At 46.7% G+C, this 22,683-nt stretch overlaps 1 protein-coding gene across 3 annotated transcripts in view; it reads left to right on the top strand.

Annotated features, from left to right (window-relative positions):
- Jazf1 (JAZF zinc finger 1) overlaps window positions 1-22,683 on the top strand; it is a 300,528-nt gene that overhangs the window by 231,490 nt on the left and 46,355 nt on the right. For all 3 annotated transcript variants that reach the window (XM_032906471.1, XM_032906473.1, XM_032906472.1), the window contains exon 3: window positions 21,220-21,416. In XM_032906471.1, coding sequence (XP_032762362.1) covers window positions 21,220-21,416 — 197 coding nt within the window. The remainder of the gene's footprint in view (window positions 1-21,219; window positions 21,417-22,683) is intronic.

A 22,683-nucleotide genomic window follows, 5' to 3' on the forward strand; every position in this document is an offset into this window, starting at 1 on the left:
TGCTTTTTCTTGACTTTTTATTAAAATGGTCCCCAAGTCTAGTCCCAAGTTTCGTCTTGTGTCTGGAAGCACAAGAGGTGCTATCCCTTAGAGAAAACTCAAGCATTAAGTCAGCTTTCTGCAGATATAAGTCACTCTGCAGATGCTTGCCCCTCCAGAAAACCAACGTGTATCCTTAAACAGAGACATACGTAAAACAAGTTTTGGTGGCGTGACCAGAGCTCATGGAAAGCTCATGCTCCCCTGAGCAGTAAGTATTTCAGCCTCCTTGAGCTCAGCACCACACTGCTTGGGTACCAAAAATCAGCTATGACTCTGTTTACAAGGACAGAGTGAGAAACACCTCTCTCTGTTCCCTTCCACCATTAGTAAGCGTTGCTTTTGCCTCTTTGCACTGAATGTTGCACCTGAGACATCCGGCGAAAGCCTTCCTTTGGGTATACCATCCTTTCTGGGTTTGCTGTTATGAACTCATTCCCTAGGGAATTCCAGCTCACTTCAGCACTAAGAGTTGAGGTGTGTGACTCTCTCCAGTGACCCTGCAGGTATAAGCAGGTTGAGGTCAGAGAGTTCTCAGCAAGAGCTGGCCTCTCAGTTGGATTCTATTCATTGTTCTAGAGTCCCATCTTCTCTTGTAAGAACACAGGTATTTACTAGGTAATATTTCACTGTTATCTCGAATAGTCAATAAATTAGACCCATCCTGTCACAAATTTAATAGCTGCCTTATTAACCAAAATTGAGTATTAATAATAAAGCCAACATCTTTACTGCCCTTTTCAGCGGGATGATTTTCATTATTCATTACTCAATTACTTTTGCAGTAAAAAGAAATGAGTTATGATTTGTTGTGGACGAACACGTTATTAAATTAACGGCCTGTTTCAAATGTTTTCACCTGAGTGTTGTAGTTGAAAAGCATCAGTAAAACCTTGCACTTCACCTTTCAAACAGTGAACCTGTTCTAATCAAGGCATTAAAGCCCATGCTGTTCTTAATTACCTTATAGTGATATGTTGTTATATACCTGGAATATGAAAACTTTAAGACATAGTAGTGATCAAGTTATGCCACGACCTCAGTGAATTATACAATGACCCACAATAGATGTGTTGTTACCCATGGGCAGTGGCAGGTTCTCTGTTTAATGACCCTTGCTGAAGTCAGACTGAGCTAAGCTGAAAGAAGATACTTGTTAACCAAGGAGGGATGAGTTTCAAGAATTATAATTATCAGAGGAAATAGAATGGGTGGCTTACGGTGGGCACCTTTGGAATGTACAGTTATAAAGAACCCTGCCTTCAGCGAAGCAGGAAACTCGATGTCCTCCCCTGTTTATTTTATAATTACTCAATAAAATCCAAATGAAATTTGTTGTTACCAGTAATTAATGACAGTTTAATAAAAAAGAAGGGAGTCTGGCAGATGGCAATTATTTTTTAATAGGGCCTGCGTGAAGGAGTTGGCCTCATAGTAAACCCGCAGCCATGATTTGTAGCTAAAATGGCTAGCGGTCACCATCTTCTGCGTTGCAGAGGCTCTATGCTTGCCCACTTAAAATCTGTCACTAAGTGGTGTTCTGGTTATTAATGGAAACAAGCAAATGAGTTACACTCACATGCCGGCCAGAGGCTCTGCAGGATAGAGGCTTGCCTGTCTTCATGGCCCTTAGTGGAGAAGAGGGCAGGACCAGAACTGGAGTAAGGAGTGAACAGACTGGCATGGGGCAAAGAACCCTGTGTGCAGTGGACGTTAATTCTCTTCAGTGGGGGCCTGGGGAGGGGCGTGGCAAAGTAATGCTAGCCACAGCCCTCCTGGATTGGTGAACTGATATTTTCCCGTTTTAGAAACCCTTGAGGACTACTTAGGAGTGACAGACACACATAGTCCACAACATCCAGGACTCAGTGTGTCCCCCTGGTCCAGCCATCACCATCCTATGTTTTGAGCCTTGTCTTATTTAGAACACACGTCTGGTCGCGCACTAGAGGACCTTTTGTGCCTTCCTCCGGCTCCTGTGCCAAGCTGCTAGCAGGACTGGGAGTAGAATCCCTCCTGACGTAGCAACACATCTCTCGGGCCACCGACAGCAGACCCTCTGTGAACACCTGCTCCGTTGCCTGTGCATGGCGGCACCCCAGGAGCTGCCATTGCCCTGTGTGTGGTGGCACCCCAGGAGCTGCCATTGCCCTGTGTGTGGTGGCACCCCAGGAGCTGCCATTGCCCTGTGTGTGGTGGCACCCCAGGAGCTGCTAAAAGTGTAAGCAGCACTCTCTTGTGTTTTTTCAGAACATAACAATTACAGTGTTTTTGAGAACTTTTTCATTTCCAGAGGGTAGGGAGTAGAGAGTGAGGCAGTGTCTCAGGAGGCCCAGGGTGACACTGGGCTCAAACCCCTATGTAGCCAAGCATGACTTGAACTGATCTTTTACATGAGCTAAGATTACAGGTCTGTGCTGCTACATGGGGTCATGAAGAGCCTACAGTTCTGGCCCCTGTGGTACAGCCTGTCCCCACCTTTATGTTCTGTCCCCAACCCTCCTTTGTCGTCTTCTCCTATTCCCCTCAGCAACCATTTTGCCTTCTTGGATCCTCGAGAGCCACCTCATGCCCTCCCAGGGCTGATGGAAATAAGTGGATGCAGTATCCTTCAGTCAGAGGGAGAAGGTCCCAGGTCAGAGCGGGAACTTGCTTGAACGTAAGAGTAATGAAGCATCTGGAGGCCCCACCTGTGGGCTGGCAGACTCGGAAGATTTGGATCAGGCAGGAGGTGGAGGGGAAGATTGGGTTTGAGCTGTGCTCTGACAAAGAGGAGAAGCAGACTGCCCTTCAGGTGGCCAAGCCTAGCAAGCTCCTTTCACATGTGGACTCTTCTCATGTACAGCCAAGACAAGCCACCTGGGAAAGACCTCACTGGCTTACTGACCTACTCATCCAGAAAGTAAGGCCTTTTCTGGTATCATAGAGTTTTCCTTTTCTTAATGAGTTGCATGGTTAGAAAAGTTTTGTTTTGTTTTTTTTAAGTAGTAATCTGTTCTGTAATGACCGCCCTCTACCCTATTAAGCCTGATGAGGAAGCTGACTTCCAAGGCCTCAGGAGGTGAATTAACTCCTTCAAAGACACCCGTTCCTCTTAGTGAATTACCCACTAAATGGCTCCCCAGTATCCTCAAAGATATACTGTCTCTTCACAAGTTCCTCATGTTCTCCCAGGCAGCGATGCAGACTTGAAGAAAGTCTGGTTAATTGCATGAGTGAGGCCAGGACCAGCTGTATAATTTAGCAGCAGTGGCTGAAAATGCCACCCATGCCATGGCAGGCCAGGCTGGGGGGTGGGGTCTCCCCATCCCCTCCCTGGGCTTTCCCAGTTTTAACAGGCAAGCCTGGCATTTGTCTGACTGCATCCAGCATCCCATGAAGAAGCATGAATTCCTCTGCTAAATCTTTCATTGTGTCCTTAGGGCCACAGGAGGTGTGAATAGCCACCAAACCCCTGCTGTCCATTACAGAGGTAAAGAAGCCGGATGTCTTAATGGGCTTTTCAAGTTTGTTTGCTTGTTTGTAGTAACCTTCAGCCTGATCTCAATCCCTTGCTGATACCTTTGTCTCAATTCCTGTCCTGGTTTCAGTTAATACCCAGCAAAGCAACTTAGAAGACACAGTTCCAGGTTACTACATCACTGCAGGGAAGTCAAGGCAGGAACTGGAAGTAGCTAGTCATGTCTGCAGTCAAGGGCAGAGTGAGAGAATGAAGAAATGGCTTGAGCTCAGCTCAGAAGGGACTCCATTCATGCACACTTCAAGATCCTGAGCATAGGGAATGGGGCCACCTACGTGGGTAGATGTCCCCATCTCAACATGCTTTAGACAGTCCTCCACAGGGCATACCTCACCTAGACAGTCTCTCATTGAGACCGTCTTCCTAGGTGACTCTAGATGGCATCGTATTGACAGTCGAAATTAACCATTCCCTACCTAAGAACTGCTCAATTTGGCCGTACAGGGAGGAGGTCCTCTCTAGGCCCCACCCCATGCTGAAGAGCTATTGGCGGTCGGCCACTGCTGGAGGAGACTCCTTCTTTGAGGATATCTCTACTAGTAGGTTTCCCATGCTCCAGAATGACCTCACACCCATGTGAGGCACTAATCAGACACACACACACACACACACACACACACACACACACACACGCACACGCACGGAAGCTGGGAAGCAAACTTGCTATATATAGGGATGCGGCAGGAGCTGGAGGAAGGGGAAGCACATGATCATGTTTCATTGTATATATACATGAAATTCTCAAGAATGTAGAGAACTTTAATAAATAACCAAGAAGCATAAGAAGCTATGTGCCAAGACAATGTGGAGTGCATCTTGCTGCCTTTAAAATAAACAAATGGCACAGCACGGTCGCTCTCTGCAACACCTACAGCCATTGACAAGTAGGTGGGGCTTCCTTTTGAAATCAGAGCCAGTGCGTGCGTATATGTGCATGCGTGCATGTGTGTACTAGGGAACATGGGTGTACCTGTAACACACTCACTTTATATGCACCTGTGGAGCCCAGAGGTCAGTGTCCGGTGTCTCCCTCTGTCTCTCTTCACTTTGTTCTTGGGACAGGGTCTCTCCCTGACCCTGAGGGTGGCATCTCAGCTGGGCCAGCTGAGCAGCAAGCAGCTGGATCTGTCTGTCTTCCTCCCACCGAATGGCCCCACACCCAGTGTACCAGGGGTGCTGAGGAACTGGATCCACGTCCTCGGTGCTTGAACAGTAATGATTGTATCCGATGGACCACCCGCCCAGCCCCAGAGTTGCTGACCTTACCGTCTGTGGGCAGTTCGTGTGGGAAACCGAGCTCCAGCTGCTTCTTGCTGCACCAAGCCCAAGCACTGAGCCCATGCTGACGTTTTTCCACACCCTATGTTCTTCGGCCAGGCTGCTGAGCTCTGCTCCCATTTGTTGTTGCTCGCTGCTCTTGGTGTGAGCCCGTGTCCCCGTATGCCTGCGTAGCTTTACGTCCTCTTATGCCATCCTCCAAATGATGAGACCACAGACTGCTACCATTCCCAGCCGTGAAGGAAAACACATTTTTGTCCAGAACAGCTAAACAAACAAATAAATAAACCATGTGATTTCATTACAAAAGTACTCTTTTGGGGTTAGGGACATGGCCTTGTGGGTAAGATACTTGCCATGAAAACACAGGACCTGAGTTCAAATCCCAGCACCCGTTTAGAAAACTGGGTGTGGCTACACATGCTGGTGACCTCAACAGCAGAGGAAAGGCGGAGGATGGGCAGCAAACACAGTGGTGACGGGTCATTAAAGACCTGTACATGAGAGGCAGGACCAGAGGAGAGAAAGCACCAGCCGGTCGCTCCAGTCTCCGAGGAGCACAGACTGTGCTGTTGAATACATGAGCACATTTGAACTTGCACCACACACATACACAACACACACAGGAAAATGTATTTTTTATTTTTATATTTATGCCCCAAATAGCCATCTAAAACATGGCAAATAAAAGGTGTGTTAAGCCTTTAAAAATGTAAAAAAGCTATCTCTGAAATAATTTGGAGGGCTCTCATTCCTCTGAGGAAACAGGAGTATTCCCTAAGACTGTCCTTAGCCCTTCCCCACCTTTCCATGCTAGCCCCGTGTTTCCCCCTCTAGGGTGTGACTGCTCACCCTTTGTTCATGCCCTTGGAGCCCCACACCACTTCAGTCTCAGCATTTCAAACGGAGGTCTTCTTAGCAGCAGGAACAGCACAGAGGAAGGGGCGGCCTGTGCCAGGAAGAGATGTGTTTCAGTGGTCATCACACAGGCCCGGCTGCCATCTGCGGCTGAGGAATCTAAACTGACTGTTAGGAGAGAGCGTGCCTAGCATGCACAAAGCCGTGGGCTTGATCCCCAGCACCGCATAAACTAGGCATCAGTGGCATATTCCTGTAACCTCAGATGGGAAGTGGGAGCGGGAGGATGACAAATTCTACCATCTTCATCCACATATGGATAGTAAGATTGAGTCCCTCTGACATGAAACCCTGTCTCAGCGGGAGGGGGAGCACTTAGCATAGAATGCTCTCAAGATATCTAGGTCTGGGGCTGGAAGGACCTCAGTGTTGAGAGTACTCACCAAGCTAGCATAGGACTCAGTTCAGTTCCCAGCAGCCAGGCTGGTGGCTCGACCCTGTAACTCAGCAGCTCCATGGGCATTCATGTGTTCACATCAAATTCCAGATCCTCTCTTCTCTCTTTATTATGAACATTCGTGACTCAGTCTGGCCACGATAAGTATGAGTCTGCTTGCACATTATAGGGATTGTATAAGAACAGGGTAGATTTAAACTGCTGCCTTTGGGGTTGACTTACTAGGAATGTTCTGAGCTATTCTCTACAGCAGAATCGTTATAAGAATGCTTTTCAAGCCTAAGACAAGTTTACTGGGTTCCTCAGAATTATTTTAGTTAGGGTACTTTGTTTTGTTTCCCAAGCCATGACAAGGGTGGGGAAATGCCCGTGAAGCTAGTCTTGCTGGGAGTACTGAAAGATGTGCTCCTTGAAAACTACCCAGGAAAACAGGATGGAGAGGCTCCAGGTCACCAGACGTGGCCTGCATGTTGTGTGCCAAGGTATCCAGGAGCTTGTGTCACGCCATAGGAAGTCCTGGGGCTGGCTCATTCCTGCACTGAACCAGCAATGGGTCTTTAAAGGAGGTGGCATGCTTTTAAATTCTGGCTGCTATCCATTAAAGCTTTAATTAGCACTAATTAGGAATCTGGGGTAATCAGCTTGGCCTGAAATGGAGACCTGTGTGTGCTGGGAAGAAAGGCTTTGCTAAATAAACCAGCGGGATGAACAGTATTATGGGGTGCATGCCTTTCTGGGGAGCAGCTGAGGGTAGGGATTAGTGCCTGCCCTGGGCATGCAAATGAGGGCTGCTGGCTACAAACAGCAGAAGACCTGGAGGTCCCACCACACAACACTTCATTAACAGTTAAGTGCGGTGACATTTTTTAAAGTTTACATACCCTGCTCTTTTTCTTCCAAATAACCTATAAATTCCCTCATTTATGGAGCCTGTGTATGGGGTGAAGCATGTGGGTTAAGGTGGCTAGGGGATCTTGTGAAATACAAACTCATTTCAAAGGGTTACTAAATAGTGGCTTTGGGACATTCCTTTTTGCTCCTCAACTTATAGAACAGCAAAAGTACCACCGCACAACGCAGAGTAGCCTCCCGTCTGCACTGCAGCAGAGGCTCCACTCCTGAAAGAGCCCGGTCAGGCTGTCCAGGTTAATGAGTGCTGGGTATAGCACAGTGGCATGTACGCCTAGCAGTGCTCACACTTAGCAAGCGCTGCGATCTTTTAATCACTGTTCCGCCCCTGCAGTTATGCTACAAAACATCTTACTAGATGTGAGAGGCTGTGTCAAAACTTTCTTCTCCCTTGGTTCATTTTCCCTTTTTGTTAGTAACCCCTTTGTAGTTTTAAAGTACTATTGATAACAAGGTAAAAAAAATCTGTGACTGACCAATAATCATCATTAAAAATCGGGAGAAAGTCAGTGAAAAGGACAGCAAGTGTCCAGACTCACCACACTAGGTTTGTGCATTTAAAAAGTTATCTTTATTAAAATGCTTACACTGCCACAATTACCAACATCCTTATACTCTCCACACCCGACACACGTGGGTGGTCTAGTTTGCCAAGGATTTCTGCACTCAAAACGCCCCATCAGCAGCAAGAGGAAGAGACCAGAACAGTCACAGTCCTTGGAACTTTTCTTAAGATTATTCATGTGTGTGCTTTCCTGAGTAACTGAGTAAACACAGCCAGAAGGGGCAGCCTCCAGGAAAGCAGAGCAGTGAGCAGAGTAGACTGGTGAACTTCCCTTCCAGAGTTAAGCAGAGGGACTCCCTCATCAAGAGGTTCAAGGACAACCATTTTTAATTGGTTGGTAAGTCTCCTTTTTTATGAAAAACTGACCGGGTAAAGGTTCAGTTGGATTAGTGTCACTGAGCAGGAATGACTGCACTCTGAGTTGTTCTGGTCTGCTAGAGCCTAATGCAGGAGCTCAGCCCAAACCAATGGCCTCCCATGAATATGATTTAATGCTCTTTAGAGCAATTAAACTGAACTCTTTCAATAAAAATGGGGAAAATCTCTTAGAAAAATATCAGCCCCCGAGGCGTGTGAAACCTGAAATCTGTAACTCTCAGATGCCCACGTGCATACACTGTATGAAGGCATAACCCATTGTATGAAGTCTACTGCCCCCAGAACAGTTTCATGCCTAAGTGGATTAATCACTTTAAGAAAGCACCCCTTTGCATCTGGAGAGATGGTATAGAGGTTAAGAGAGCTTGCTGTACTTGTAGAGGACCTGAGTTCAATTCCTGCCACCCACATCTGGCAACTCATGGCATCCTATAACTACAGCTCCTGAGGATTCATCATCCACTGCTGGGCTTTGTGGATATGCACATATATAGTGCACGCACGCACGCGCGCGCGCGCGCGCACACACACACACACACACACACACACCGATAACATTTTAAGAAAAAACATGCTCTTAGTTCCATAATACTTTTAAACAATTCACCAACGATAGCACTATGTAAGTCAACACATGTTCACAGAAATAAATTCCATTGAGCAGTTGACCATGAGATGTCAGGGTTATATTGGACCTCTCTTTCCTGTTAGGGCAGTGGTTCTTATCTTTCTAATGCCACAACCCTTTGATACAGTTCCTCATGTGATGACTTCAACCATACATAACTTTATTGCTACTTCAATGACTGTATGAGGTTGCTACAATAACTGTAATTTTGCTACTGTTATTAGTCATAATATAAACATCTGATATACAAGATATCTGATATATGACCCCTGTGAAAGAGTTATTTGATGTCCTAAAGAGAACCGCTGTGTTAGATGGAAGCCATACTTGACGAGTCCTGCAATGAGGGAGAGCTAAAAGGGGATTGCAGAAAAGAAACACAGTGGGAAGCTCTTTGCCAGGGCCACCATGAGCACAAAGGACTTGAGTATCTGAGTTTCTTCTGAGAAAGGTTTGGGATAGTCATGTGGTAGACACCTTGTAAAGAGAAGAAACGTTCAACGCACATGACTTCTTACTCACAGCCCATAATACGCCTAGGTCGGTGCTGCCGCTCCCTCTAGCAGATACCAGACTGTGGCAGCAGCTTTTGGTGAAGTGCAGTAAGACTCATGGCAGATTGGCCGCCATCTTGGTAGCTGCTGCTCTTAACCAGTTTGCTTGCGTCCATGTCTTTGTTCCAACCAGACCTCAGCTCCTATTTCAGTAGTACATTCCTGAGCAAATGCTATCTGTTCTAATGCTAATCTGTTGTCCTTGCTTACCTGTGTGACAGCTCTGGTTTGGGGTACATTCATGTTTTCCCCTCAGCTGCTGAGTCAGCCCTCTTTAGTCTTAGGTAACGTATATGCCAGTTATCCTAGGCTGAGATCAGCAGAACTGTTAGCAGAAAGGAGACAGCTGTTTCAGCTCCATGTCATTGGCGTTGGTGGCTACCAAGGTGGAGAACTAGGGAAATTCAGAAAAGAAAACAGCACAGACAATGATGCCATCTGTGGTCTATCAGCCACACACTTCTTGCAGGGCTCATGGTGACTGGCACCGAATGATCACACTACGTAAACAAAATACCCAGAAAATCTTATACCGAGGACTCTGCCCTGTCTCACGGTCTCCCCCTTTCCTTTCCCCACATGGCATTTCACTAGCCTCACCACTGAGCACCCAACTCGGGGGCTGGGAGCTGAAGGTTGAGTGGGCCATCCTACCTTGTCAGCAGATAGGAGGCACTCACAAAGCCAGGAGGGTTCATATACCATGAGCACTTGTATAATGGAAAATAAAGAAAATGGGGCCTTCTAACTGCAAATTTAGTTACGTTGCCCTTCTCTGGACTATGTGGGAGTTGACCCACCAGATGCCTGTTACACTTAAAAGTACCTTCTTTTAATTCTGGGTGAAGGTCAGGGAGAACCAGTGTCTGTGGAAATGCTATTCACAGAGACCCCAGATAGGGGTTCGTAAGTGGGCCAAGTGCTTCCCCTGTGTTCCCCTGCCTTCTAAGGTCATAGCAACAGCTTCCGTGAGCTCTTGATCGTGTCTGGTTTGTAATAAGGGACCCAAGTCCCGAAAGAGTAAATGGTTTTCCAAAGCTCAGAAAACTAAGCAAATCAAATTGGGACTATGCCTGCAAACGCTCAGTTTTCAGTGAGTAGGCAGTGTTGCGTGTAGACTGCATAGAACCTGCAGCCCAAACTCCAAGAGATCCTAGAGCCAATTTATTTTCCCCCGTTTTTTAATTTCTTCCAGCCAGGTGTTACTGGTACATGCCCTCAATCTGGCACTTGGGAGGCAGAGGCAGGAGCATCTCTGATCTAGAGGCCAGCCTGGTCTACAGAGAGAGTTACAGGACAGCCACAGATACACAAAGGAACCCTGTCTTGAAAGAACCAAAGAATAAAAATAAAATAGAACAGACTTCTTCCAGTTTATGGAGAGAATTATACCTCATCTCATTAGTAGTGTTATGCTAATTTAATTTGCTTTCAGAGAAGGCGAAACAGGAAAACTCATGAGCCATTTGTAGTTTATACCACAGAATCTCATAAACGGCAGCTCTTTGTTTTGTCCACTGGTTTTTACATGGATATGAAGTTGACAATGAAACCCATGTGTAGGACTGGCTTACTGCTCCCTGATCAGAGAAAGCTGGAGGGAGGGGAGGTGGCAGGGACTTTCCAGGTCCCCCAAGCCCAGGGCTGCTCCGGAACCTTACAGCTTTTTCATTCTGAACATCAAAATGAAAAGGACCATGGTTTAATTTACTTGGGGGCTAAAGAGTGATTGCTCCACTGATAGTGTTTGTTGACCTATGGCTTGTAAGAGTAGTGACTTTGACTGTGGTGAAGCTGACCATATACTCCACAGGCTGAAGAAAATCCCCACAGTTGTTGAGAAAAGACAGATGTGGTAGCTGAGGGAGGAGTCTTGCTCATGACACCAGTTGCCTAACTTTGATGCATGGATTTCATTTAAGTGATTAAATTCAGGGTAAGATACTACTGTTTAAAAAGCTTAGAGAAATAGGGAGCAGGGAGGGAGGGAGGGAGGAAGTGAGGGGATTATAGATCCTAAGTATTGTCCACAGAGCAGCCTCTGCTCTCTGAATGGTGCTACCAAGAAGGTCGTGCACACAAATCTGGAGCCTGTGTGTTCCGTGGGCAGCACATGGCCAGGGATCAGGGCCATCCTGCACCCTCCGTCTCCTTGGCTATGTGTTTGCCTTTCTCCCAGTTCCTGGAGGAAGCTGCTGCTCTGGGTCTGTGTGTGTTCGTCATCTGTCCTCTTGGCCGGCACATAACATTCAGTCCACTCAAATGCAAGCATTCACTTCACTCAACCTGAAGCAGCTGAAAAGTCTTAAAGATTCCTTTTTTAGGTATTAATTATGTGTACGTGTATGTGTGTGGGTGTATATGTGGGGGAGGTTGTGTGTGTGTGTGTGTGTGTGTGTGTGTGTGTGTGTGTATGTGGGGGCAGGGGGTAGGCTGTGTGCTCATATGAGTTCAGGTGTTTGTCAAAGTAGCCTGGACACTGTGAGCTGCCCAGCGTGCGGTGCTGGGAGCTGAATACAGGTCTTCTGCAAGAGGAGTACCCGCTCTTATCCCCTCAGCCGCTGAATGTTTAACAGTGATAGAAAGCTAGATTGGATATATTTAGTAGGCAAGTACTTATTATACTTTTTATCTACAAAATAATTATCAATAATATATTGTTATAAATTATGTTACAATGTATATATGATATAATTATTGAATAATCAAAAGAAATCTTATACCTTCTCTACATCAGAAAATTTTAAGTACATTTTCCTTTATTCTGTGTTATAATGTCTGAATAAAGAAGAACAAGAAGGGTGTTGGGGATTTAGCTCAGTGGACGAGCACTTGCCTAACAAGCACAAGACCCTGGGTTCTGTCCTCAGCTCTGGGGGTGTGGGGGAGAACAACAATAAATAATTATGTAAAAAAAATAAAGAGGTTGGGAAGCTAGCTCAGTGGTCTGAGGCTGCTGTGGACTGTGTAAGCACTGGCTTGTTTCTTAGTACCACAGAGAGAGAAGAGCAGAAAGAGAGAATGGGTGTCCCGACAGAAAAGGCCTTCTGTCTTGACTTTTCATCCTCCCTCCCTCCTCTCTTTCTTTTCTTCATTTTTCCTCTGTCTTACCAGCAGAATTGGCTGGACAATCTGACAGGACACAGGCATGCTTTCGGTGTCACTTATTTTGTGCCAATTGCCCTGGAGCCACTCAAGGATCTCCCAGGCCAGACAGAGCCTCTGTAAAGAGAGACCGCCTTTCCGTGACGGAAGCCCGTTGGTCTCATTCTGGTCTGTGCTTGAAGCTGGCCCCTCCCAAAGGGTGCCCTCGTGGGTGTGAGTGCAGGATAACACATGCGTGCACATGTGTACTCACTCACACACACATGCGTGCACATCACTCTGTAGGATGGCAGGTCTCTAGTGGACCAGCTTCTCATGCTGTTGCTGTTGTTGCTGTTGTTGCTGTTGTTGCTGTTGCTGTTGTTGCTGTTGTTGCTGTTGTTGTTGTTGTTGTTGTTGCTGTTGTTGTTGTTGTTGCTGTTGTTGTTGCTGTTGCTGTTGTTGTTGTTGTTGTTGTTGTTGTTGTTGTTGTTGTTGTTGTTGCTGTTGTTGTTGTTGTTGTTGTTGTTGTTGTTGTTGTTGTTGTTGTTGTTGTTGTTGTTGTTGTTGTTGTTGTTGTTGCTGTTGTTGTTGTTGTTGTTGATAACCTTTTAGTCGCAGCACGCCTCTAAAATTGTTACCATTTTAAAGTTACCTACACAGTGAACACAGTGCCCGAGGAGTCTGGAAGAGGACGTCGACCCCTGCAGCAGGAGTCCGAGGCCTTTGTGAGCAGCCTGAGGTGCACGCACTCTGACTGCTGAGCCCCCTCCCCAGCCCTAATGACAGCTAAAGGCCCCCAGTTCTGTTGATGCCGCAGAAGTCGTAAAGCTTGCCAGTCTCCCTGAGAGCTTCAGGCCAAGCAAGGAGGACTCTGGGATGAGAATAAGTAGGATGAGTCAGAGCATTTCTAAATCTTCTGAGACTGGCTTTACTTAGGTGTTCAAGCTTTCTCTCTATTGAAATGACTTGCTAGGTTCCCAGGTCACCAAAAAAAAAAAAAAAAAAAAAAGACCACTCTGTTCATGAGGAGCTATGACAAACCGTGTGACCCAGCTGCTGATCTCTTCCTGGCTGGCTGGCCAGTCCTGTTAACCACTGTGCTAACTAACATGTGCAGACCCACTCCTGGCTCTACCAGCAATGGGAATCAGGGCACCATCACCACGTGCAGTGGGTGGAACTCTCACACAGAGACCACTCGTGTCCACGTGCTGAAGTGCCCCTGCCGTGCCCACTAGCTTCCCTGAACCTTAGGCAAGGGGCACTGTGCCACGGTGCTCTGCAGACTCCCTGGCTCTGCGGTGGCCTTGGCAGTCCCAAAGGCTCCCTAGGCTGCACAGAGCTGCTTTTTGTGGCAGTGCCCATGGGGCACTAAAGAGGCAGAACCAGCCTAGACCTTGAAGACAAACACAGCAGCCTCGATGCTTGGTTCTGAGGGTGGAGACGAGGGCATCGGAGCCTTGAGCGCCTTGCAAACCCCTTCAGGGGAAGAGGGAAGATTACGATCCGAAACTTCATTTCCATCTGCTGTCTGCAGGGAGCACCCCATGGCCCCTCCTGCTGGAAGGGCACCCCAACAGTGTGACTCATCTCCAGAACCAAGGCAGGGAAACTAAGAGGATGGTGTACTTATAGACAGCCCAGTGCATTGTTTCTAAGGGAGGACTGGGCCCTTTGCATTTCAGCCACCATCACTGCCTCCTCTGTGCTACCTGGGGGTGTAGCCTACGGGAGCAGCAGAACCCAGGGGGCTACTTGGTGACTAGCTCTGGCCAGATCGTTGGTGGAAATGTCAGTGATGAAAGACTTGTGAGCTTAGATTTCCGGTGCTGGTATTGTTTCCATCTATTGTGAACCAGGAACCTGACCCTTGTCAAGCACAAAGTATCAGTACTGTTGCAGTGGCTTCATGTGTGTTGACTCGTTCCTTATACTTCTTGGGTTGGCCCTGTTATCGTTCAGCATTTACAAATGGGAAAACTGAGGCACAGAGGGGTTAAGTAGATTGTCTAGGGTCACACAGCTAAACAGCATAGATCACAGAATTGAACATAGATAGTCTTCTTCCAAAGTCTGCCCCCTGACTTCTACACTAAGTATTCAAACCCCAGGCCATAGCCAGTCACTACATAAAGACATTTGTATAAGCTGAGCTTCGTGGCCCACACTGTAACCCAGCACACAGGAGGTTGAGGCAGGATGACTGAGACTTCATGCTCAGCTTAGCTTACATAGTGAGACCATGCCAAAAAGATTGGGAAAGAAAAGGAATCCATGTAATGGCCACGAACATATTTACTAAATGAAATAACAAAGGTAAAAATTAGAATATCTTACATGTAATAAAGAATATTTTAGTGAACTTTCTGTTTCTAATATTTACATAAAAATGTGTTATCCGGGGCTGGAGACATGGCTTAGAGAATAAGAACCCTTGCTGCTCTTGCAAAGAACCCCCATTCTCTGCACCCACATGGTGATTTGTAACTATAGTTCCCAAGAAACAATGTCTTCTGACCCCCGAGAGCACCTAGCATGCACATCACATTGCACATATACATACATGCAGGAAAAACATATAAAATAAAATGAATAATTCTAATTAACTTAAAATGTGTTATCTATGACTAGTAAGTTTCATAATTCATAATTTTCCAGATTTCACAAAGGTATTGTAGCACAAATATGAAATCTCCTATGTAATATGGTGTTCCTGGTATTGTAGCGCATACGAAATCTCCTGTGTAATATGGTGTTCCTGGTGAGGTTGCAGTCTGGCCACTGCTTACACAGTGAAGCCAGTGGACACGCCCACCCTCAGGATGAAGCAAGAGTGTGGCCTTCGGGCCACAGCCAAGCTCTGTCTTCAGTGCCTAACTTTACATTCCCAGTCTTTGAGCTCGGGTTCAGAACCCCAGGCTATGCGTCTGTCCAGGTGTGCAGCAGGATGGGCTACATTTGTGATCAGACTAAAGTGAACTGTGCTAGTGCTGGTGGTGTTGCTTCCTGAGCCAGACTGAGGAGGCCCAAGCTACAGCCCTGAATTTCAGCAGCCGGGAGTCCCGGGGACTCCTCAAGGACTCATCTTGTACCAGGGCAGCCTCCTGACCGTGCACTGCTCAGACGTCCCCATCCTCTCATAAAACCCTTTCAGATTTTTCCAAAAACTCTAAAGTTTCAAGTGGTCACTTCCATCTAAGGGGCCTCTAGTGCCACCGGAAGCCAAGTGACACCATCCCAGACCCCTGAAGAGCACAGGGTGAGTGTTTTGGCGAGTGCATGAGATGGCAGTGGTGTCTGCCCAGGCTTCAGAGAGGACTATAAATTCCCGAGTTTGTGGTTGCAGCTGGTATCCCTGGAGCAGCGGCTGACAGTCCCCCTGTGTTACATTCGTAGTCCATGTTTAACCTGCCAACCAGAATGAGCATTGTGGTCTACAGACTTAAAAGGTTTATAATACAGTCTTGAAAATTTACTTAAGACATATGTACTTCCCCTCACAATAACAAGTATTACTACAAATGACTGTGTTAAATTATGGTCACTTAGACATTTCTGATTTGTAGGAAAATTAAAATTAATCTTACAGCAGCTTCAGTTTCAAAATCAAAACATGGTTTTGCTAACCGCAGACTTCCAGGCTGTTAGTCAACAGTAGATGAAGTCCCCAGTGACTACTATTTCTTTTAAAAACATTTAATTTCTCTATGTGTAAAAAATATATATATTAGAAAGAAAAACCCTAAAAAATCCACTGTACTTGAATCTGGGTAATATTTCTCTTGGGAAAACAAGTTATAAAAGAAACTTCAAAGTGTCTGGTAATTTGGGGCACATGCATCATAATTCTGTTATTCTTTAAACTGTGTGAGGAAACTCATTTACTCATTTGTCTGTATCCCATAGTTTAAAAGTCATTATAAAATGTTACAAACTCTTAGTTAATGTGCTGAGATATGTTCCTTTGTATAACGTTACAAAGGAAAGGAAGCCTTTCCAGTCTCTCCCTCATCCCTTCCTAGTTCCTTCAGTGAGGAGGCAAGGAGCCTGATTTGAGTGCTTTTTTCCATATTAAAAATAAAACCAAATAAATCTTTAAAAAAGGGGGGGGTGGAGAGATGGCTCAGCGGTTAAGAGCACCGGCTGCTCTTCCAGAGGTCCTGAGTTCAAATCCCAGCCACCACATGGTGGCTCGCAACCATCTGTAATGAGATCTGATGCCCTCTTCTGGTGTGTCTGAAGACAGCTACAGTGTACTCACATACATAAAATAAATAAATCTTTTTTTAAAAAAGTGTTTAAAAAATAAAACTACAAGGTCTATTGACTAATACTTAGTAGCTGACTCTTGATGAGGAAAAATGTCCTGAGTGGTAACGTTTGCCCATCTTTTTTTTTTTTTCAAAGATTTTATTTATTCATTTTATATATGACGAGTACACTGTCACTGTCTTCATACACACCAGAAGAGGGCATTGGATTTTGTTACAGATGGTTGTGAGCCACTATGTGGTTGCTGGGATTTGAACTCATGACCTCTGGAAGAGCAGTCAATGCTCTTAACTGCTGAGCCATCTCTGCAGCCCACATTTGCCCATCTTTATGGTGTAAATAGACCCAGTTTCTCAGTCCCAGCTCCCACTATAAAACTACTGTACAGATGCCGTGGTATCTTTCTACCCAATAGACACAGCATGAATGGCAGTAACCTTGAGGTCATAGGTCATAGGTCATAGAACAATGTACTAGGATAATTAAGAACCAATGATCCTTTGTCTTTAATACACTTTATTTAATAAGTTTACATAATCTAATATTTAGCAATAGTTGCATTTAATAAGCCATTTATAAAGTTCCTGAAATGACGTGACTTGCCCTCACAAACCAGTATCATGGGCTCCAGTACCTGGCTGCAGCTGGATCCACTGCAAGATTGAGGGAAGCGGAGAGAAGACGTGGCCAATATTCTCCAGAATAGGCCCACTCAGGACAGAAGGGCAGGGCCTCCAGGAGCTGGTCAGCACCACTGCAGCATTGGCTGAGACCTGAAGGACACACCTCCTGACTACCCTACCGAGTGTCATCCCACTGCCAGCTGCAGAGGAGGCCTCTCGAGCATCCCCAGACCCAGACCAGCTGAGAACTGTGGGCACAGCTTTAAAGCACATGCCAGCACGTAGTTTTCTGTAGGAGCCACTGACTCAGTCTCAAGACTTGGCTGGCTTTTGTGCCAGCTCAGCCACTCACCATCCCAGTGGCCTGGAACAGGCCACCCTACTCCTGCATTAGTAACTGAGGAGCGAATGTGCAGGACCAGAGATGTGACTTGACCAGGTTTTCTTCCAGCTCTGAGTTCCTCCCGTCTCCTGTGATTACTGAGGGCCTCACAGGTAGTGTCAGCACACTGAGGAAAGCATCTCAGACCAGAGGAATGTGACCTCTGGCTTCTCTCAGCTACAGAATGGGAGTGTTTCCAGCCAAATAGTGGAGAGAGCCTGTCTGTGGGATACCAGGGTGTGCTTTAGGAGCCGCATCACTAAGCCTTCAGTTCTTGACTGAAACCACCCTGCTTTATTCTCCCCTTCTCTTCTAAGTGACACCCCTAGGGGTTCCTCATTTCGGGGAACATACCCACCGTTTGACTGACAAGCATGTTGATGGGATATGACTTAAAGCCTTAGAGTTTAGTAAGTCTCAAGTCTTCATACAGAAAGACAAAAAAGGATGGTCAGTTTGAGGCCAGCCCAAGCTCTACAGCAAGATACCCTTTCCCCAAAAACAAGTACCATCAAAATCAATGAAGGGAAGCAGGAAGGACAGAAGCCCACTGTGTTGGGAAATGTCTGTTTTAACCAGGGCTTGCATTGGCCTGGCATTCTTACGTGTGTGTTTCTGTGTGTGTTACTAGAAGTGCGTTATGCAGCTGTGTATTTTATGCGTCAGGTTTCCCATGACATAAGGCTAGGGAAGAATGAAGGACAGGGATTGGGGTGATGCTTGGTGGGTGTGTTTCATGATTAGTGCTTTGTCATGAGTGCCATGTTCTCAACACCTAGAAAGTACTTAGAAAAAGCAAGCCATACTCAACAGTGATGGCACATGCCTTTAACCCCAGCACTTGAAAGACAGAGGCAGGCAGATCTCTGTGAGCACAAAGGCACCTTGGTCTTCAGAGTGAGTTCCAGGACAGCCAAAGGAGCATGAAGAAACCTGTCTTAAACCGTACTCTACACCCCAAAAGCAAGCCCCAGATAAAGTGTCAGGAGCAGCCTGACCAACCCACGTGGGTGATCGTGGTTGGGAAAGAAGTTGCTGGCAGCTGCAGTTGCTTCATAGCCGAGGTAAGAAGGGCCACTTTTAAAGGAGCCCTGACTTACCGACACCTTTGTCTGCTATTTTTATTTGTGAGGTATTTGTGAGGTATTGATGCATTTTAAACCAACGAGAAACTGAGGAGAAGATGCTCTTGTATTTTGGCCAGTTTCTACCTGACACCAAATATACCCTCTCAAGGTCCGTTCCCATCAGCTACTCCATGGGCGAGATTTCCGCTCACTCAAGTTCTTTTAGAACCAACTCAAAGGATGTGTCATTGAGCGAGGCTGACCAACACTAAGACACACCACACCGTGGTTCTTTGTAGAATAGCAGCTTCTGAGTCACTTGCTATATCCCAAGCGGGTCGCCACATTCAGTCCTCAAACAGACCTCTGCAGTAGGCTCCAGTCCACTGTCCAGTGTGAATCTGCTGCAGGTCAGACAGCAGGAATAAGAGCTGCCCTGCCACGGGAGGCCCCACCCACAGTCAGAGCTCTTGTAACAGCCTAGACATGGTACCTGCTGTCTCACCCTGCTGGATGCCCATTTACAAAGCCCTATTCAGAATAGCAGGCTTCCTATGAGTACATGCAGATGGTGATGTAAGACAAGGCTTCAGCTATCACTTAAGAACGTTGACATGTCAGCTTAGCAGGTTTCTAGTTAAACAAGGGTCAGGTTCTCCAGTAGAGTGACTAGCAGTCATTCCATGTTGAGCATTCCTAACTCCAAATGTTCCAAAATCTCTAAACGTCAAACCTTCCTATTAGCGATGCTCAACTGATAGTGTTTATGCAAATATTCTAAAATGTAAAACTCTTTCAAACCTTCAGACCTCACACACACCAGATAAGAGCTCTCAAGCTCCCTTCTCCTTCTGCACAGAGCCAGGCAAAGGTTTGGAAGGCTTATATTACTTTGCCTCATTCACATAGTAAGTAACCCAGCAGGGTTTAGCCCTGGCCCTTATGACTCCAAATACCACATTCTTAGCTAAAGTACAAGTTACACACTTTTTCTGCCCCATGAAATACTTATGTTTGTCTTACTATGTGAATTACCCAGCACAGTACAATTGGTCTTCCTGGAAGAAGCTGTGTGGTTATATTATGGTTTGTCCACTCCCTGGTGCATAGCACACCCCAGTTTGAAACACAGCACTGGGCTAGTTAGTGGTTCTACTTGAAATAATAAAAGGAAACCACAGTTCATTGCCTTTCCCCCTGAGAATCTATATTCTGAGTAGAGGTTTTAAGGAAGCCGGGAAAGCAGTTGAGAAGCAGAGAATCCGTTTCACTTGAGAATCATCCAGTTCAGGCTCCTGGGCGTGACCAGTCCTCACTGCACACGGCTCCTTCCTCAGCCACCGGCAAGTGAGGGGACCCCAGTCTTACAGCGCTGAACCTAAGTGTGTGGCGTTGTTCTGTACAGCTCAGTATAGAAAAGCCCATTTGTACACCTGGATCTTGTTGCCTGAATCATTTAAGGAGTGGGCCATCTTTGTTCCAAATATAAAAGTAGGAATTTAAAGACACTGGAAGGGTGTTGCTTTTGTTTCATTGTGTATGCAATTGACTCTAAGAACCATCTGTTAACTTCCAAATTTCCATAGCACAGTGAAGAGAAACACACAGGAACTTTGTAAGCAGCATGTTAAGTGGATGTGCTGAGATGCCACGATGAAGACCATGTAGTTACTTTACGGTGACTGTTGAGCCGGTCAGACTGCAGCTGATGGGGGAGGCTTGAGAGACACGCTGGGTAGACATCTGTTATCAGCTGAATGCTTTCATATTCTGTCATCACCATGCTCATCGTGATAACGTCCGGAAATGCATCTGACAAAGTCTACCTGCCAATAATATAGAAAGTGTTTGGTTCTAGGTAAAGACCACCATTTCCAGACTGTTGCAAAGACTATGAAATGTTAGAATACAAGAATAAACATTGGGGGGAAAACCTCTAATGTCCAGACGAGCCATGCAGGGCATAAGGCCTCCTTTCTGAGTAGGAAAATCAGAAGTTAAGCAGGCCTGTGAGCAAGGGGAGTTGACTTTCCACCTCACCCTGTTCTCAGGCCTCCTCTTGACTCTGCTTGGGCTGGTAAGCACAGGCATTCTTCGGCTGTCATGTCCACAGACAGCCTAGCAGGGCTTGGCAGTGTGCTAAGACCTCAACAACCAGAAGACATTTCACTGTGAGAGTCAGAGAAAAAATTCAAAGGGAACAGATAGGCAAGACCATAGCTATTGAGCGCCAGTCAGTGGTTTGAGCACTAAGAACTACCATCGTTTATCAGAAGGGAGCTCCCAACTTGGGAATGGCTAGAGATTTAAGGAAAGGCGGGTTTCCTCCAAGTGGGAGGAGAGAGAGAACCTTCCAAGAGAAAAGCTCTTGAAACAGAGGCCTCCGATGGTTACAGATCCATACCAAGGTTTCCTGGCAAAGATATGGGCCCAATTTGGAGGACACTGAAAAGCAGTGAGCTAGAAGGTCACCCCATTACATAGGAAAAGTCAAGCTTTCATGGACTTTATGACCTGCTATCAGGTTTTTCCCCAGGGGAGAGCACCTATCAAACTCCACTGTCACGTGTCGTCTTCTGATCGCCTGCAACTCTCATTTCAGATTCATGACAGATGCTGCACGCCGAGAACAGGAATCCCTGAAGAAGAAGATTCAGCCGAAGCTTTCACTAACCCTGTCCAGCTCCGTGTCTCGAGGGAATGTGTCCACTCCACCACGCCATAGCAGTGGAAGCCTTACTCCCCCTGTGACCCCACCCATCACCCCCTCCTCTTCATTCCGCAGCAGTACTCCAACAGGTAAGCCCCTGGGACTCAGACCCACGACTTGGATCCTCTGTTCACCCTTACACTGTGTCCATTCATTCATTTGTTACCTACGAGTCGTTAGGGAGCATGCGCCTGTCTGTGGTGACGGTTTCATAGGTTTTTAAGACCTTACCATTGTGTGTGAACTGGCAACCTTGTTTCATCTGCTCATGTTTCTGCCTGGGACGAGGTAAGGCACCATGCCGGTTTATCCGTACACAGTGGGGCACTGTGACGTTTCTTATACTTGTCTCCTGATTTTTGCTTATTCTTGAAACTTTCCTTGATTAAATGAGGAACAGAGTCACATGCCTCCTACATGTCAGACACTGAGCTACAGAGGTGAGCACGCCCCGTCTCCGCCATGGTAGATGTTGGCACCTTCCCGGGGCAGTGATGATTAAACACTGAAGTGGGGTCAGAACTGAGGGTAAAGCATCGGCTCAACTCCTGCCTGAAGCTGACTGCAGGCCGGGGCCTGTGCGCCTGGCAGCTGAGGTCCTTAGTCCATCTCTGCTGAGTTCATTTGTTCCCACAGCGCCTTTCCATCTTGCCAGGTTGGGAGCATCCCAGAGGCACGGGAGGCCCTGAGCTGCTGGTGCACTTCACTCCAAGGCCGGAGTGTGGCAGGCAGCGGGGGCTGGGAAGATCCCTCTTTGTCTTATCTGAGGAGCAGACCCTCCCTCCCCTCACAGGAACACGGGCTAGCACTGACCAAAGAAGTACACGTGGGTACAGCTGTTGTCCTGAATTGTGTCATCTAAAACTCAGTGACATGAGCACTGCCAGGCCAACTGGCACCAGGAGAAGAGGCTCATGGGAGGAAGGTGTGGCACTGGGGAAGAGGGCGGAGTGTGCTCCACTGTACAGCAGCCCCGTGTGGGGGAGCCTGCGTGTCCCATGACTGCGTGACACCATGGTTCACATTCAAGATTCTGGTCAGTCCTAAGAGAAAAGCCATTTGGGATCGCACCGGCATCCCCTTGGCATCACCTCCCTCACTGAGACCTGGAGGTCCCATAGTTCATGGCTCGTTTCCTATCAAGGGAAGTGGCCAGAGCTTTACTTCTCGTTCACTCATTCACAAAATACTGGGTTGAAAAACTCCAGAGTCTGGGAAGATGCTAAGCCCAACAGAGTTAAAGGAGGCTCCTTAGTGTGGGACTCAGTGCACGATTATACCCAAGGACGAGTCTTCCTGGCTGTAATTAGAGGACTTTAACCTCATGATGGATGGACATCCTGGATTCAGCCATGA

This window comes from Rattus rattus, chromosome 6 (assembly GCF_011064425.1).
Source record: "Rattus rattus isolate New Zealand chromosome 6, Rrattus_CSIRO_v1, whole genome shotgun sequence".
Classification (NCBI taxonomy): Eukaryota; Metazoa; Chordata; class Mammalia; order Rodentia; family Muridae; genus Rattus; species Rattus rattus.